This window comes from Heliangelus exortis, chromosome Z (genome assembly GCF_036169615.1).
Source record: "Heliangelus exortis chromosome Z, bHelExo1.hap1, whole genome shotgun sequence".
NCBI lineage: Eukaryota > Metazoa > Chordata > Aves > Apodiformes > Trochilidae > Heliangelus > Heliangelus exortis.
In genome coordinates this window covers 64,394,922-64,413,861 of record NC_092454.1, presented here as the reverse complement: position 1 = coordinate 64,413,861, position 18,940 = coordinate 64,394,922, and the positions used below count along the sequence as shown (strand labels likewise).

Genomic DNA, 18,940 nt, shown 5'->3' with positions numbered 1-18,940 from the left:
ACTGTTTTGGTTTGGTGGTTTTTTTTATAAGTCACAGAGAACATCAACAGGATGTGTTGATTAAAACAGTTCCAGAGTTGTATCTGCTTTATGGGTTTTCTTCGCAGAATCCTTTTTCTCCCATGATTCTATGTTTGTAAGCAAAAGGCTAGAGTAAGGCCTACTAAGGAAGTAATGCCTAGCAGTAAAATTATTTTAGCAGCAGTATTAAATCTCTTTGCAGTATTCTTTGGTCAGGGAAAATTATTATTTCACCACTTAATTTGTGGAAGAAATGAAGACCATTAGAGGCTGTCTTGTTGCTGAAGGCAAAAGTTCATTTTGTGCAAATAGTGATACTTAGGATGGAATATGAGAGGTAAAGAGGTTGTCTATATAGACTGAAAAGATGGAGCACTCATTTAATAAAATATGTAGGCTTTCTGCATGCAGGGGAGAACATAAAACCAGAAGTGTACTAATTCTGTTCTGTCTCCTTAGTCTTCAGACAGTCTGAAATTACAACTTTGCCCTCATTTATGTAATTACTGTATTAATACCGAAGCTTTAGTCTAAAGGATGGTTCTTACAGTGTCAGGTTTATTGTTGCAACAGATGAAGAAGTGGAACAGACACCACTGCTTAACTTTTGTTCAGTGAGAAGCTGGTAAGAAATGTTGCTAATTAAGTGGGGAGGAAACAAAACACAGATGGTGAGAATTGTGGGTACCATAGGTATGACCATGATTTTCCTGCATACAGTGGCACTCTCCTAGAAGATATAATAGTAATTGAAAAGTCAGCTTCTGAATAGAAATATTATACTCTATTGTTGATTTGATGCAAATCTTTCATCTATGAGGACTAGAGCTTGATCAAGTAATACGTAAATAGGGATGCACACCATGACTCAGGCTTAATACTTTCCAACCACTTGAATCTGAGTGTGCAGTTCTGAGAGCTTTTAGTTGCAGAGTTACATGCTTTATTTAGAACATGAATCTTCCTCTTAAAAAATTTTAAAATTTCTGGCTTTTGCTGGTCTGGAGAAAAGCTTTAAATGTGAAGCAGAAAATCATATGCTCAAAAGGCAAATAATCCAAAATGTTTTCTTAGAGTGTCACGGTTAGGCTGACAATGGTAATTTTCCTTTAGACAGTTTGTAACTCTCTCAAAGTTTGTATGTTAGAAGAAGTAGTTCAATGCTTTTAAATTGAGTGACTGACTATTTGAGAGACTAATCCTTTTGGACTCCTTCCTGTGAATCCATGATGTGTGTGTTTTGGATGCATGGGAAATGAGAACTTTTCCCCCAAAATATTATTTTCTTAATATATAATTAGTTCTGCAATGCTATAGTAATCAGTTTAACAGAAGTAGATGTCTTTTATACAAGACATATATAGCAAGGTAGAGCTATTGATAAACATCGCATCCTGGAACTCCATTAAGGCATTTTTCTGGTTTTGGAAGGAACCAGGATAAAAAATAATGGTAAACAAGGGTGTGCTTCATATAAAAATTTTGCAGAAATTTTGTTGATTGCTATTGTGATACTGCTAATAATTTTCCTTTTTGTCTATGCTGTGCATTGTTAAAACTATTTCCTTTACAATGGAAAAAATATCATAGCTCCCCACATTTTTGTTTTTATAGCAATGCTTTTCTTTCTTCCTTTAAGGCATTTGCCATTACTGTTTCAATATTTTGCTAACTTTCATTTTCTCAATTTTTTTCAGTGCTGTTACAAATTTCTCAGCAGTTGGAGTAAAGGTAGGAATCTCTTTAGAGCCCTCCACATATACGTGTTACTTTGTCCATTAAAACTTCCTGGGTTTTGCTGGCACCACACTGATAGTCATATCTCTATTCTGGTTTTTTTAGCCATATTTCTTTCTCAATTTTAATGTTTAATAATAAATTATAAACCAGACTGTCCACTTAAGACACTTTTATACTTTTAGGCTATGTAAATTTTCTTCTGACCAAATTCAAAAGAGACAGCTTACTATTGGTTTATTTTGGTTACTGAATGTTTACGTCTGGTAAACATTTCTAACTTGTGCATAGCAAAAGTGTAAAGTGGCACAGAAATATACACAAAATTACATTATATAGCTACATGTGTGACTCCAAGCAAAAAAACCTTAAGTTTAAGGTAAAGTATCTTCAGACTGTGCAGGGCTTATTGTGTATATTGAATATATATTGTGTATATTGTGTTTATTGAATGTTCACTCATTCAATTGCTTATTAAGAATTAGGATGAAGGTCTTTAGTAAGGGTTGCAATGAGTATTCTGTTGATTCTATGAAAAAGGATTGCATTTGAAAGTAATGTACTGAAGTAACTTTCTCTTGAAATAAAAAACCTCTGTTAATTCACAATGAAAACTTTTCTTCTTCACATATGTAAGAGTTAAACTTACAAGAAACCATAGATATTAATCTTTATTGCTAGTAGATTTTGTATTTAAACAATCAGAAAACAACATCACTGGAAATCTTGAATTGCTAATGGTGCTACAAAGAAAAAGAAATATAATTTCTTTTTGATCCACAGTTTCAAAGGAAGGACTGGTTCTGTTTCATGATGCCTGCTTGATCTCTGGAACATCTTAAATGTTGCATATGGACTTTGCCCTTTAGGATGAATTTACAACCTTCCTACTAAATGGAGGTTTAGGAGTGAAAATGCACATTTTATGTTAATTTTAAATTTTAACTTTTCACACTAATTTTACAGTGCTTGATAATCACATTCTTAAGGTTGCTTTTGCTGTTAGTAGTTTATTTTACTACTTTGCTTGCCTTGCTCTACTGCAGCCTGTCTCAGTGATCCACTTTAGCTGAGCAGCCTGATATGTCAGAAGGGAGAACCTGGAAGAGGACAAAAATCTCTGATAGTGAATCATAATAGAGTCATAGAATCGTAGAGTAATTTGAGCTGGAAGAGGCCTCTAAAGGTCATCTATTCCAACTCCTCTGTATGATCAACTTGATCACTTAGAGCACCTTGAATATCTCCAGGGATGAGGCCCCAGCTACCTCCCTGGGCAACATGAGCCATTGTTCCACCACCTTCAAGGTAAAAAATATAAATCTACTCATCTCTCATTTAAAACCATTGCTCCTCATCCTGTCACCACAGGCCCTTACAAACAGTCCATCTCCAGCTGTAGATGGACTTACAAAGGCATCTCCAGCTGTAGGCTGTCCACAGGTACTGGAAAGTTGCTATTAAGTCTCCCCAGAGCCTTCTTTTCTCCAGGCTGAACAACCCAGCTCCCTCAGCCTGTCTTTGTAGGAGAGGTGTCCCAGCCCCTTGATCATTTTCGTGTCCCTCCTCTGCACCTGCTCCATCAGATCCATGTCCTTCCTGTATTGAGGGCTCCAGAGCTGGATGCAATACTCCAGCTGAGGTCTTACCAGAGCAGAGTAAAGTGGCAGAATCACCTCTCATGATCTGCTGGCCATGCTTCTTTTGCTGCAGACCAGGATGTGATTCTGTGGACCATCAATATGAGATACATGAGGAGAGGGGTTGCCAGTGAAGACTGAGGCACAGAAATTGTTGAGAATTTCAGCCTCCTCATTTGTTGTTATCAGTTCACCACCGTGGCTCATCAGGGAGGGGACACTTCTTTTCACCTTCCCTTTCTGTTTTACATACTTGTAGAAAAAAAGCCCTTCTTGTTTTAATTTACATCTCCTGCCAAATTCAGTCCTGGCTGCACCTTGTCCTTTCTGACCTCATCCCTACACAACTGGGCAACTTTCCTATAATCTCAGGATACCTGTCCTCTCTTCCACTGCCTGTGTAGGTCCATCTTGCCTTTTAGGTTGACCAACAGGCCTCAACTCAGCCATGCTGGTCTCTTTCCTGCCTTGCCTGATTTCATACAACTTGGGATTTGAGTAGGTGCTTGCACCCTGTGGAAAGCATCCTTAAAGATCTGCCAGCTCTGTTCTCCTCCCTTGTCATTGAGGGTTATATCCCATTGAATTCTATTCTTTGAATTGCTGGAAGTTTGCTTTCCCTAAAATTTAGAATTCTTACCATGCTTTTTATCTGCCTCCTACCCCTTAGGACAGGGAACTGCACTAGTGCATGATATCTGCAGCCCAGGCTGCCTTCAACTTTGATATCCCTGGTTAGTTCACTTGCATTTGTGACCATCAAGTCCAATAACAGATCCCCTTGGGTAGGGCTGTTAATTTCTCATCTTAATAAGTCGTTGTCCAGGCACTCCAGGAGTCTCCTGGATTGTCTACAGCTTGTTGTGCTATTTCTCCAGCAGATGTCAGGATGTTTAAAATCCCCCAGCTGGATGAAAGCCTGTGATCTCCTTGAGCTGGAGTAAGAAGGCTGCATCAATAGGCTTCACTTGATCGGGCAGCCTGCAGTAAACTCCAGTCACAAAGTTTCCTTTGCTGTCCTACTCTCTAATTCCCACCCATAAGCTTTCAACCTGCTTGTGGCTATTCTTTAGGATCAACTACTGACACTCAATCCATTTCTTCACATAGAGGGCAACATCTCCACTCCGTCTTCCTCTCCTATCTCTTCTGAACATTAGAAAGGCATGATTGGTGTAAGAAGACTGTAATTAAAATTAAAAGATGTCTATCTGGATGCAGAACTTTATCATTACTGAATTTTTTTCTGTTTAGTAGTACAAGAAATGTCATAAGTCTGTGAAGTGTCACCTTATTCTTTGGTTTAAGTGAACAGCAAATTGTTCAATTACTGTTCATGGATAATTACATTTGGCTCACACCCACTTCTGCTGGAAACTCCTGTGAAACAGTAGATTGTACTGCAGTTTTACACCATGTGCTCATTCAAGTGTAAATGTCTGATGCAGAAATGGTGTAATTTCTAATTTCCACTTCTTTTGCTCATTCACATTCGTGCCAACTTAGTGAAGCAGTGTTTGGACCATACATTTTACTGTGCTTATTCACAGACCCTAGTATGCTTAAGGAGAGACAAACGTTTTTGATATTGGTGATGCTCATTCATCAGTTCTTCTAGTGTACAAACCAGAAACTTTTTTTGTTTTCTGCAATAACAAAGGTATTCGTCTCTCTAAATGGATATACATATCAATGAATTTGAGAAATTAACTTTTAAATTAGTGTTGTTTTACAGATGAAATTGATTTAGTACACTGGGAAAAGAAACAACAGGGACATAAGTCCTTATTCTGACCTTCAGATTAATTATTTTCAAATTAATCTGTTGAGTTTTATTGAAAGCTGAACTAGAGTGTAAAGTGTCACATAGACAAGTGTAGAAAATGCTTTTGGTAAAACATCCAGGAGCATTAGAGACTATGAGCTTCCTTGTGTTGGCAGTCTGCCAGAGCTTTCTTCATTCGAGCTCAAGCTAACATGCTGAATCTAATTTGCTTGGTATTTTAACTTACTAGGATATCTATGCAGTTCTCTGAGAACAGTTACCTCTTAATATGGTAAATGCTTTCAGCTAAGAAGTCACATGAAATAAAATTTCTTATCTTTTTGTTAATTGCTATTGTTTTCCAAGTTACAAAAATAGGAATGGTGTTTTTCGTAATTTAAAATCTTGTGCAATAACTTTCCACATGAATTCAACTGTCCAGTGTATCTACATATGTATTTGAAGCCCCATTAAGCAAAGGCTGAAGTAGCCTCTTATTTGTGATAAAAAACCAGCATCATTCTGATGTTGTATGCCCACAGTTTGACTTCCCTTATGTTGCTACGTAGCTGTTAAGGATGGGACTTTTGTTAGGTAACACAAAGTCAGACCTGTGAAACAGAAGTATACACAAATAACAGACTGTTACAGGAGCTGTGATTCAGGCCAAATTGAACTGACACAGGAATATTTGCCTGATGACTCACCAGACCAGTCAACAACTAACTGTCTAATGAACAGCAAAGATCAAACAACCTGGAAGATGCTCTCCTTTCATAAATGTCACCCATCTCACTGTGGAGAGCCAAGGTACTGTCCTCTGTCTTAAAGGGAGGTCTCAAGGGAAGGATCTCAAGGGGTGTCTGAGATCAAGCTTGTGTGGCTGATGCACTCAGCATCCCTGATACCTGCTGCTCCTTTCAGCAGAGAAGGGGGAAACAGCAGGACCACTGTTCTGTAACAGTGTAGTGGTACTTGCAATTAAAACTCAGTCTTTTGCAGAGGCAACCCCCCCCCCAAAGCTATACTCCTTCACATGAATCAAATTATTGCATACTAAATAATGCCAGTGTTTGGTCTGTACTGACCTATACCGTGCCGTTAATAAAATGCTGATGTCAGACACAGATTCTGAAGGCAGTTTTATTGCAGAAAGAGGGTCATGCAGCAGTAGTGCTGTCTAAATGTCCACCATGCTGAGTTCACTTACAGCTGCTGGATTCATTCTCTGGGTGTGATTTTGAGGAGCTAAAGGGAGTGTACTTAGTACTTGTATGTGAGGTGTGTGTGGTGGATGCTGACTCATAGGTATAATGACACTAGCTGCCATTCAGTTTAATGTGTCAATATTGGATGTAGAGTAATATTAACTCCTTCTTGATAACAGTGTTTTAATAGTGCATATAAGATAGCATTAGCATCTTGAAACATGTAAAACAGTAACAAATAGAGTTAAAGTTTTTCCCTTTTTTTTTTTCTTTTTTTTTATAATTTTATTTGTACAATATCTTTTTTCAATAACTACTTGTTGCTGTTTCTTTGCTTGCTTCTTTTGATAGAGACAGTCCAGTTCTGGGATTACACACCAAATCTGCCTCAAGTCACAGCAATGTGTATAGAATGGGGGTGTTCTTGGGAAAAATAAATTTCGAGAGTTGTGCTGTTACATCAAACTTTTCTCTACAGCAGCTTTTACTAGTAATCTTGTTATTTATTTTTTAGTGTGGACCTGGCAAGCTCCTTTCTTTGGGTGTCAGTAAGAGGCTTTTGACCATGAGCAATTCTACTCCACCTCAAGGTACATATAGAAAAGGATTTTTATATAAACAATACATATTTTCTCTGTAAATGTTGGGATATAAAAAAAACCAAACATCTCCCCCCATTAATATTATTACTATATAAATATAATTAATTAATAATATATTGCTATTATTAATAAGCATATTAATATTATTATTACTTATCATAGAATTGGCTGGGTTGGAAGGGACCTCAGAGATCATCAAGTCCAACTCTTAATCCACTGTCACTGTGGTTACCAGAACATGGCACTGAGTGCCACATCCAGTCTCTTTTTAAATATCTCCAGGGATGGAGAATCCACTACTTCCCTGGGCAGCCCATTCCAATGCCTGATCACCCTCTCAGTAAAGAAATTGTTTCTAATGTCCAACCTAAACCTCCCCCGGCACAACTTGAGACCGTGCCCTCTTGTCTTGCTGAGAGTTGCCTGGGAAAAGAGACCAACCCCCACCTGGCTCCAACCTCCTTCCAGGTAGTTGTAGAGAGTGATGAGGTCTCCCCTGAGCCTCCTCTTCTCCAGGCTGAACAGCCCCAGCTCCCTCAGCCTCTCTTCATAGGGCCTGTGCTCGAGTCCCTTCACCAGCCTAGTTGCTTCCTTTGGACCTGCTCCAGCACCTTGATATCCTTCCTAAACTGAGGGGCCCAGAACTGGACACAGGACTCAAGCTGTGGCCTCACCAGGGCTGAGCACAGGGGCAGAATCAATTCCTTGGACCTGCTGGCCACGCTGTTCCTGATCCAGGCCAGGATGCCATTGGCCTTCTTGGCCACCTGGGCACACTGCTGGCTCATGTTCAGCTTCCTGTCAATCCAGACTCCCAGGTCCCTTTCTGCCTGGCTGCTCTCAGCCACTCTGTGCCCAGCCTGGAGCTCCCCATGGGGTTGTTGTGGCCAAAGTGCAGGACCCGGCACTTGGCCGTGTTGAACCTCATCCCATTGGAATCAGCCCAACTCTCCAGACTGTCCAGGTCCCTCTGCAGAGCCCTCCTGTCTTCCAGCTGATCCACACTTAGACCTAGGATCACCACAAGCAGCCTGTTCCAGTTGTGGTGTTCTGCTTAAAAGTGCTCTCAAGCACTTCATTCCTCTCTTTGAAATGTAGCCACTGGTCACTTGCTTGTTACAAGATCCAAATAAGCATATGTCAAAAAAAACCAGTCAACTTCTTGAAACTTACAGCTGTGTGAAACAGTGTGCTTTCTTTAATGAAATAAAAAGTTATTTGAGATAACAACTGAATCTAATTAAGACACCTGGCAGGCAGGAAGAGAAGATAATAATTAAAAAAATTCATTTATTATCTCGCAAGTACTAATTGCTCCTTTTCTGTGTAATTAACATTTTGTAAATATGTTTCAAGGGCATTCAGGAAGATGTTATTTGCCTTTCTGTAAGACTTAAAAAAAATATAAAATAACACAAGTAAGTAAATAAACAAACAAACACCAAACACACTAACCATTCCCATTACAGTGGATATTTGGAGCAGCTAAAGGGGTTGTCTTAAACTGTCCTGTGGTTATATAGCAACTGTCTTTACTTGGGATTCAAAGAGCTATAGATAAGTAAATGTTAGTTCTGAGACAGAAGTTTGGGTTTTAATGTCTGCATTGCAATAAGTTTGTCTGGTTTGCTTGTTCATCCTTCCTTCCTGGAATATTTTAGATAATGGGAATAAAAAGAAGAAATTCAAACGAGGTGGGCAGCCACACTCCCCTTCACGTGTCCTTCATATTTGTCAAATTCCAAGTCGAGCTACTGAATCAGACATCATTTCATTGGGTCTCCCTTTTGGCAAAGTTACCAACATCTTGATGCTAAAAGGGAAAAAACAGGTACGTGGTTTTCACTGTTTCAATTGGAAGAGCTAGGCTGAAACTGTGGTTCATGTTACACAATCACAGAACTGTGTTGGTTGGAAAAGCTGTTTAAGATCATCAAGTCCAACAATTAGCACTGCCAATTGCATTAAACCATATCCCTCAGCACCACAGCTACACATCTTTTAAATACCTCCACCACTTCCCTGGGAAGCCTGTTCTATTGACTGACAACCTTTTTCACTGACAATTTTTTTCCTACTATGCAATCTTAACCTCCTCTCGTGCAACTTGGGGCCATTTCCTCTTATCCTATCACATTTTTACTTGGGAGAAGAGGCCAACCCCCACCTCACTACAGCCTTCTTTAAGGTAGTTTTGTAGTGAGGGGTAAACTCTGTCCTCAGCCACCTTAAGCCAGCCAAGTTCTCTCATCTGCTTTTCTCTGGATGTGCTCCAGCACCTCAATGTCTTTCTTCTTGTGAGGAGCCCAACACTGAATTCAAGGTGCAGCCTCACCAATATTGTATTTGGCTGAAATGATTGAAGCAATGTCTAAATATTTCACTGTTAGCTCAAGGTCTTAATATTTTCAAATGTGAGAGGATGCATTGATATTTAAGTTGTTAATACACCTTTGGATTAAATAGTGATCCAGTAGCTTGTTATTAATATTGCTAAACATTATGTCCAACTTATGTAAGAATATATAGATGATAAAAAGTTACATTTTGCCTATTGATGTTAACATATGTCTTGAAATAACCTGCCTGAATAAGTACTTAACATGCATGCAGAGTTTTTAATGTGAAATAAATTGCTTAGGCTTTTTCAAAATCCTCTTATATGTGATGGGGTAGTTTGCATCACGAATAAAGACTGAAGTCCTAAAAATAGTAGACACTGATTCAAACATTGCCTAGAGCACTCAACTGGCTTAATACAATTTACAAACTGATGCTCACTGTCCTGTTCCTGCTTTTTCAGTCAGTATATATATTCTACCTAGGTAATAGTGCTCGGGTTCAATAATCTAGTAAATTTATTAGCAATGTGGTATTTTTAATAGCGTTGCTTCCCATGTGTCCCATTTATTCAACCTCTTCTTTAATGACGTACAGTACTTACACTGTAAAACCCCTTAAGAAAACCTAAATAGCAACTCAAATATATCCCCATAAACATGCACACACACAGAAATGCATTTTAGTGCTAAACAAATCAGTACTGTACTTCAATGTCTTTTCCTAGTGAGAGTGACATTGTGAGTAAATGGTTCTCTGATGGCTTATTCTCTCCTGTAAACAAAGCAACCCTGAAAACTGCTATGTGTTGGTTGCAGGCACTTTTGGAAATGGCTTCTGAAGATAGTGCTTCTGCTATGATGAAGTACTACACTATGGCTACACCTCGCCTCCATGGTCAGCCTGTACGGATTCAGTATTCCTATCACAAGGAGCTTAAGACTGACAATCTAGCTACTCATGCTGTAAGTATAATATTTCCATTTAACAGGATAGAATAGCACGAGTTGTTCACTAACTTTGGCTTGGATAGAGTTAATCTTCTTCACAGTATCTTGTGAGGCTTATATAGCATTAAGGGCTTTTCTGCTTCTTGCACTGTCCTGACAGTGTGAGTGCACAAGAAGCTGGGAGAGGACCCAGCTGACCCCAGCTGACCAAAGAGATATCCCACATCACATGAATTCATGTTCAATACTAAAAGCTGGAGGAGGGGGATGTTCAGAGTTTTGATGTTTTTCTTCCCAAGTAACTGCTACATGTGCTGAAGCCCTATTTGCCTGGAAATGGCTGATTACCTGCCTGCTGACTGGAAGTAGTGAAGTCATTCCTTTTTTTGCCTTGCTTGCACATGTAGCTTTTGCTTTACCTATTAAACTGCTTGGATGTCAACCCAGGAGTTTACCCTTCCCATTCTCTCCCCCACCTGGCTAGCTGACTGAGCAGCTGTGAGGCATTTAGCTGCCTGGAAAAGTTAGATGACAACACTGGTAAATGAATAGACTACTTTTGACTACACCAATAGTCACATCCTGATGGACATTATTTCTGCTTGTTTTACCTAAGCAGTAACTTCTTTCAGACAAGGACCTCTGAATATCTGTAAAATTATGGTGAAGGAGCTTAAGGACAAGAATGGTTCATCCTGATGAACAGGCAAACAAGAGAAGGTGGCAGGATGACTGCTTGGATGAACAAAATGCTCCTAACTGAACTCAGACACTAAAAAGAGGTATAGAAAAAGTGGAATCACAGACAGGTGACCCAGGAGGATCACAGAGCATGACCTGAAGATGCAAGGATATGATTAGGGAAGTCAGAGAACATGTGGAGATGGCTCTGGTGAGGGCTGTGGACAGAAACAAGAATGGGTCCTCAAAGTCTTTCAACAGGAGAAGCAAGATTTAGGGAATTCTTAAGGATGTGATGTATATAATGGCCTCAGGAAAATTGTAATCATATTTGGAAATAGACTCCTTGTATCTGTTTCTCAGACTGTTTTTAACTCATTGCATGACATTTGCTTTTTAATTCTATAAAAACAACATTGTCTACTTAAAAGAAAACAAAAAAGTATTTTTTGCAATTAAACTCTTACATTTGAGTTTATTTAAATTTTAGAGCAATTAACAGGCCAAACGCTACATGACTGACCTAGTGCGTAGGCTCATACCTGACGTACAGATTGTTTTGTAGAGTTACATGTTTCTGAAACTGGGTAACTGCCATGTTTAGTCCTTCTTTCAAGGAAATAGTGTTATGGAGATGAGACTTAGTCTCAACACAACCGTGGTTGTGTGAAACCACTCTCCGTGGTGATTTCAGAAGTAGACTGAAGGTCTTTTTTATGAAAGCCTATCAAAAGCAAGCTTAGAGACTCCAAAGTCTCTGTGAAACAGTTTGTGTGGTAGGATTTGAAGGGGTTTTTGCAATAGATAGATTGGCTCAGAAAAAAGAAGAGCAGGATATGGACCTTTAAGCTTATCCCCAGCAAAGCTTAGTTCCTGAAGACAATGAAGTCCTAATAAAGCAGAGCAGATAGGTCCATTACAGTATTATCATAACACTGGTTTGCTGGAAAATCTCTAGAATGACAAAAGCTTACTAAAAAAATCTGCAAAGGAACAATCTGACTTCTTTTTGTGGAAGAAGTATGATTTACCTATTAAAATGACATTTGAAGTGATAATCAGATAAAAGGAGTATGTTTTTTTTTTTTAAAAGTTGCATTTTAAATTCATTTTACTTGCTTTTCTTTGTAAGACAACCTAGTTTAGATATGGAATAATTTATATGTGCATAAGTTGATTCTGGTCTCTGCTGTGTGATGATTTCAGCGAGCTCAAGCTGTATTACAAGCTATGAATACTCAGCAGTGTGGAAGCTTGGATGTTGTAAATGGTCTTCCTGCTGGAGGTGGGTCCTGTCCAAATTCTGTTCTTCGAATCGTGGTTGAAAATGTTTTCTACCCCATCACATTGGATGTGCTCCTTCAGGTAAAGAGGACTCCTAAAATTACTTCAAATCTGTTTCAGTGTTGCCATTGTAAATTGTTGTGGGGTTTGTTGGATTTTGGTTTGGTTTTGTTTTCATTTGTTTGTTTGTTTTTTGTTTTGTTTGTTATTTGTTTTTTTAAAACAGAAGTACCATCTGTGGATTCATGATAAGAGTGACAGAGGACTGTCACTCTGAAATGTTCTATTGCAACTTACACATCTACAGTTGAATCAGTCTTGCACAAAAAATTTGAACTAGAGCTTCTTCACTGAGCTTTTCATGTTATCTTGCTTTGTTTTTTTCGTTCCTTCATTTCTGTGGAAGCAGTAGCAAACTTGATGTTATTTGTAATTTATGCCTACATCATGAGCTAGTAAAATAATGATTTTTATGACCTTGTGCACCAATAAGCCATTACTGTAACTCGTGCCAGGGGTTGTACTCTGCTGTTGAGAGTTGCAAGTTTAAAAACAAAACATGATGAGACCGTTTCTTAGTGCCTGAAGGATTTGGCAGTACTTTTTTTCAGGTGTTGCAGAGGATTTCATTTCAACTTTAAGATTTTGTAGCTACTGGTAAATTTCTGAAAAAATAAAAGCTTAGCCCAAATCTGAGTTTTTTGAATAAATGTGATTTCAAATAACTAGGATGTCTTTACAGGAACCTGCAGTCCTAGAAGAAGATTTGTGCTGCTTTACTAGCTTCTCGAACAATAGTTGATTATTACACTTTATCTAACACTTTATTGTTCCACTTAATAATAAGATGTTCCACATCTTAATATTTCCTGTTTCTGTATCTTTCCCCTCCCCAATACTGATTAACTAGAATACTAGTTGTCACTCTGATGTCACAATTCGCCTGGTCTAAACTTCTTTTTGTATCTGTGAGTTTTGTTCACTCATTACTGAGCTCATACAAATAAGACCATTGTTTAGGATTACAAGTGCTTTCCAAATAACCCAACAAAAAACCTCTTTGGTTAGGGGATCTGTAATACAGGGCAGCAGCAATTCCTGTTTCTAATCTTGTGGCTTTTTTCTTTGGTTTGTTGTTTGTTTTTTTGTTTTGTTTTCTAATAAGGAATCAGTGGAAGAGGAGATTCACACTAATTTTCTTTAATCTGGTTGATGTTTACTTCATTGCATCTGAACTGTATTTTCAATGACGCTCTCATTTGTAATAGTTCTAGAAAATTAAGCAATATTTGAAAAGAGAGCTTATTTGGAGTTCTTAGCAGGATACTCTAGTCTATTAAGGCAACACTTTGTACCTGATAGCTCCAATGTAACATTACTTTGTAAGTTCTATGGTTAATGGAAATTAAAACTTTAATTTATTACCATCATATGGAACACTAATACTGAAGCTGTTATCCAAAACTTTGATTATATAACTGCTTGTCAAGAAACTTAGCCCTTTTAATCACAATTTAGTTTAAAATATTTATTACAAGAAACAGAATACTCATTCTCATCGTCACAGAAACAAAACTGGTATACACAGTGGATTTTAGGTTTAAAACCAAACAGGAATACACTGAATCTCATTATCTTTAAAAAGGGCTATTTGGTCTTGTGGGTAAACATGGAAAAGCATAATTCAGAAAGTGTATTTCTGTGAACAGAAACTCAGTGGCTAATTTTAAATTGCTGTGGAAAAGGTTTCTGTTCTGTCTTCTATTACAAAACAATTAAAGCATAAAAACCTTGTCCCTGAGAGGCTGAAAAAATGGGCACAAAAGGGTTAGGATAGTGTGTCTCCTATTCATGATTCTAGGCCTTATAGGCTGGCAAGAGGTACTTCTCCTTATCCCTGACTTTTCTTCTCATTTCAGGTTTAATACTTGTCTAGGTGGCTCTGCTTTCCTAAATTGGCATTGATTCTAGCAGTTTGTTCTAAAACTGTTAGTACTTCCCAAACTCACATTCCCTATTCCACTGTTAATCACAAAATTCTTTTTCAGCCCCTGCATAATACCTAGGCTTTTGTCCTCATTCCTGTGGATTTGCTTTTGTGTAGTGCACACTCTCATATAAGAGTGTATATATATTTAATTTCCACCCTTTAAAATTCTTCTGCAACACCTGCATTTGCTATAAAGCAAATGCAATTCAATTTTAAATTAGAGAGGTACGTCCCAGACTAGGTCTTTGTCTTGCTTCTTTCCCTCTTTGTCTTCTAGTTTGGACAGTAAGTCTGTGTAATTGATTTGTAGGCACATCAACTATCTAATATGTGAGTTTTGTCACTAAATTTGCAGAATTTGTTTGAAGTACAGAATGCTAAGATGGATACCTTGAAAGGCAGTTTGCAGTTCCCATCTCAACTGACTTGGGAAAGCCGATTTCTCAAAGCTCAGCTTCAATTATCCACAATTTGCAGATGTTAGACAAATGCCTCTTTGGGCTGGCCTTTCCTGCTCTTAGTTGGACAGTCACTGCTAAATCTCTAAGGAAATGTTATCTTACATCCAAATCCTTTGTAACCTCTTTTTTCATATTTTTTTTTAACCCAAAGCAAGAATCAGCGTTCTTTAATTTCTGTTCTGCCCTTGCAAAATAAATAATTTTTAGAAATCTATATGAAGTATTGAAATACTAGTTTCTAATGTGCATAAATCAGTAGTTGTTTCATATGTTTTTTCAATTGTTCATGGGTTTTCCTTCTCAGATTTTCTCAAAATTTGGATCTGTTTTGAAGATTATCACCTTCAGTAAGAACAATAAATTCCAAGCTCTGCTTCAGTATGCTGATCCAATGAATGCATATTATGCCAAAATGGTAGGTATAGTAGTGTCTTCAGCTTGATTATTTTTTGTTTTGTTTTGTTTTTTGTTCTTGGTTTCTTTCTGTTTTGTTTCTTCTAGGATTAATGGCGAACATTGGGAATAGTTTGATCATTAACTCATGGCTTCTCATAATTTTAACATTCCTGTTGCACATTGACATCCCTTGTGATGATAACTCTCTATTATCAACTGCAAACATAAATGCATAGCATACACCCCAAGACTTGCATGAGTCTGCCAAAACAAAAATCAGAGCTGTCAGTAGCAATGAGTGATGGGAACACTCATGGACCAGAATGTCTTTTGTCTTTCAAATGAAATGGAGTATTTTCAGGGACAGAACTGTTACATGTTTTACTTGATTGATTGTCAGTGAGAAATTTACAAACTTTAGTGTTTTCACCTTCAACTTCTTATTTTCAAGACAGCTGTACCCTGATTTTTAAAATGTAAATTTTCTTAATTACTGAGAATACATCTATGTCAGCTACTTTTTCTGTGGTGCAATCACCTTGTCTGGCTGCCAGACACCCTCCAAGCTGCTCTATCACTCCCGTTCCTCAGCAGGAGAGGGGAGAAAACAAAATGAAAAATCTCGTGGGTTAAGAACAGGGAGATTGCTCACCAATTACCATCACAGGCATTAAGATTCAACTTAGGGTGCTGCTTCTTCCTTTTTGCACTGTTCTGCTCCAGTGTGGGTCATCCCCATGGGATATGATTCTTCAGCAACTGCTGTAATGTAGATGCTTCCCATGGCCAGCAGGTGGATGTCTGCTCCACCAGAGACCTCCAGAGGGAGAGCCTTGCCTACAATCTTCTCCGGAGGGATTTCTGCTTCAGAGCTGAAGCACCTCCTGCTCCCCCTCCTTCTGTGACCTTGGTGTTTGCAGGGCTCTTTTTGTCACGTTTTTCTCACTCCTCTCTCCCAGTTGTTATATGGTGGCTTTTACTCTTTCTGTTGTACCATCAGTGTCCTGACTGGTACCTCTCTGGGCTGCCGTGGTTCTCTTTTGGAGCTGGCTGGAACTCTGTACAGCATGAGGCAGCCCCTGATCTCTTGCCTCATAGGGCAGCAGCCCTACTACTGCCAAACACTCCCATGTAAATCTGATGTGGGCTTTTTTGTTGTTGTTTTTGGTTTTTTTCAGAGCAAATTCTGCTTAGTATTAGGTGGTATTTAGCATTCATTTTCAGAAAAAAATGCTGAAACGCTATAGTGAATGGGAATTTTACCCTACTTCTGTTAGAGAAATTGACTTTATTTTCAGCTATAAAATTGAAGGCACAGAATGTTTATCTATTGCTATTTGCAGTCAGTATATTCACTATGTGTTTCAGAGATTACGTATATAATGTAAAGGCAGTAGTAAAGTATGTAGTAAAGGCAGTTGGGATTACAGCCTCTTTGCTGTCAGTAGCATATTTTCTTAAAGAATAGTATTAATAATATATGCCTTATTAAGGATTTCACCAAAACTATAATTTCAGTCTAGATTGTATTAAATAATTCTAACAGACAAGTCTCTATTGGGTGTTTTATTCCTCCTTCATCCACCTCAATTCTTTTATGACTGGCATAGGCAGAAAATGCTACTTCAGTGACTTTCTGAGCATAACTGCTCTTAAAAAAAATGGATTTTATATAATAATTTTGGTTGGAAAAAACTTTTAAGATCATCAAGTCAACCCATTAACTCAGCACTGCCAAGTCCACCACTAAACCATGTCCCTCAGCAGCACAGGTACCCTTCTTTTGAATACCTCCAGGGATGGTCACTCAACCACTTCCCTGGGCAGCCCATTCCAGGGCCTGACAACCTCTTCAGTGAAGAAATTTTAAAAATATATTATCTAAACCTCCCCTAGAACAACTTGATGCCACTTCCTCTTGTTTTATCTGTGTTCCCTTGGGAGGAGAGGCTGACCCCCACCTGGCTCCAACCTCCTTTCATGTAGTTGAAGAGAGCAATAAGCTCTCCCTGCAGCCTCCTCTTCTCCAGGCTAAACAACCCCAGTTCCCTCAGCTGCTCCTTTTAAGACTTGTGCTCCAGGCCCTGCACCAGCCTGTATAACAGTTCTGTATATGAATCTCCATAATAATATTACTAGTACTAGTAGCATGTGATATCATGTGTTGAGTGGGAGACAAGATTAGAAGTACAGTTGGAAAGACAAGTTATACTTAAAGCTATGTTTTACCTATTGGCACAAGCACAAGATTATAGAATTCTAAGTAGTGAACTACACTCGTACTTACATAGGATGTTTAGGTAAGGATATTGGCAGGTACTATCATTGTCTTGTTGGTGTTTAAGTGAAGCACCTTAAAAATGGAAAATTAATTTCTGTTTGCGTACAGTTGTAGAGTGGAAAGAATTAGAGTGGTGGCTGCTACTAAGTGGTTTGTCTCTGAACATTTTATTATTATTCTTTAGACTCTAGATGGCCAGAGTATCTACACTGGCTGCTGCACTCTGCATGTTGATTACTCCAATTTAGCTAACCTGAATGTAAGGTTCAACAATGACAGAAGCAGGGATTTCACTCGCGTTGACCTTTCTTCTGCTAATGGCCACCGAGCCCTGGCGCCACCTGCTGCCTTTGGTAAGAAATCCTCATTTTTATTGATGAATCCATAATAAGATCATTGTACTTTTGAATTTCCATTTATGCTTCTTCTCAGGTTCATAGGAGGGTACACTTTGCTTACACTTCTGCTAGGTCCAATAAAATTTATATGGAAAGCAGAAAGTCCCACTGAAATTAATATCTGAAACTTCAACATGAGGAATTCTCTTGGGCAAGTTCAAAGTGTTGTCAAAAAGCTACATTTGTAAAATGCTGCCATATATGCATGATATAATTGCTACAGGTAGCATAACAAATGTTACTTATCAGAACAGTCAATGGTGGTCATCTTTCCATAAAACTGCTAAAAAATAAATGTTTTAAGGGCATTAGCTCTTATATGTTGTTGTTTTAGGATAACTGCCTGTTGTAACAAACAAAACTACAAGAGATATAGAAATGCTACACTTATTTATATATCTGTTTGGTAGTCACCTTCTAAAAGATAAAATTTCAGAAATTTTCTTGAACTTTAGTGGTCACTTCCAGTCAGAGAGGAGTCTGTCTGCTGGAAGCCACACTGGAGAAGCCTGTTTGGCATGAACAGCTGGGGCATACTCATTTAATCAACTTTGGTAGTGCAAATCACCAAACAGGTTAATTTCATGACCTGGCAGAAGTGCTCACAATGCAATTTGAGCAATTTGCAGCAATTTTTTTCTCTCTAATGACAATCATTAGCAATAATACCCAGCTAAGAACTGTCTCAGCTGTGGAATAGGTACCTATGTGCTGTCCAGCTGGTTAGAATGGTAGCAAGTGCTGGGAAAGAATCGCCTTTAAAACTTGTCATTACTAGCAATCTTGTTTTCAGTGTGAACATTTTCTGAAATTGTAAGAACAGTGATGGTGTAAAGAGGTGTCTGATGTCTATATCAAAATATTTAGTGCAGCTACAGTGAAGAAACAGCATAGATATTTTTCTTCTAAAGATATCTGCAGACTGTGAGGAACTTGCTTCTAGCCTTTCTGTCACTGCTAACATCATGGGTTTATTGCCATAGGCACATTCTGATAGTTCTCAGTTGCATAACATGAGGAAAAGATGTTGGGGGTCATGTTAGCACTTACACTTCCTATGTTATCGCTAGTGGATATAGTTCTTATGGAGAATTATAAGATAAAGCAGGTAACTATCAGAATAATACATCTAGTTTTTGTCTAAACATGAAGTTATCTTAGTAGCAAAACTGAACTGTTATTTAAA

The 18,940-nt window shown here is 38.3% G+C and overlaps 2 protein-coding genes across 2 annotated transcripts in view; both read left to right on the top strand.

Annotated features, from left to right (window-relative positions):
- SUSD1 (sushi domain containing 1) overlaps positions 1–18,940 on the top strand; it is a 169,223-nt gene that overhangs the window by 90,995 nt on the left and 59,288 nt on the right. The gene's annotated exons all lie outside the window — the stretch shown is intronic.
- PTBP3 (polypyrimidine tract binding protein 3) overlaps positions 1–18,940 on the top strand; it is a 30,451-nt gene that overhangs the window by 1,426 nt on the left and 10,085 nt on the right. Inside the window, exons 2-7 of the mRNA XM_071730213.1 lie at positions 6,886–6,961; positions 8,635–8,804; positions 10,132–10,278; positions 12,151–12,309; positions 14,984–15,094; positions 17,541–17,709. Coding sequence (XP_071586314.1) covers positions 6,937–6,961; positions 8,635–8,804; positions 10,132–10,278; positions 12,151–12,309; positions 14,984–15,094; positions 17,541–17,709 — 781 coding nt within the window. The 5' untranslated portion in view covers positions 6,886–6,936. The remainder of the gene's footprint in view (positions 1–6,885; positions 6,962–8,634; positions 8,805–10,131; positions 10,279–12,150; positions 12,310–14,983; positions 15,095–17,540; positions 17,710–18,940) is intronic.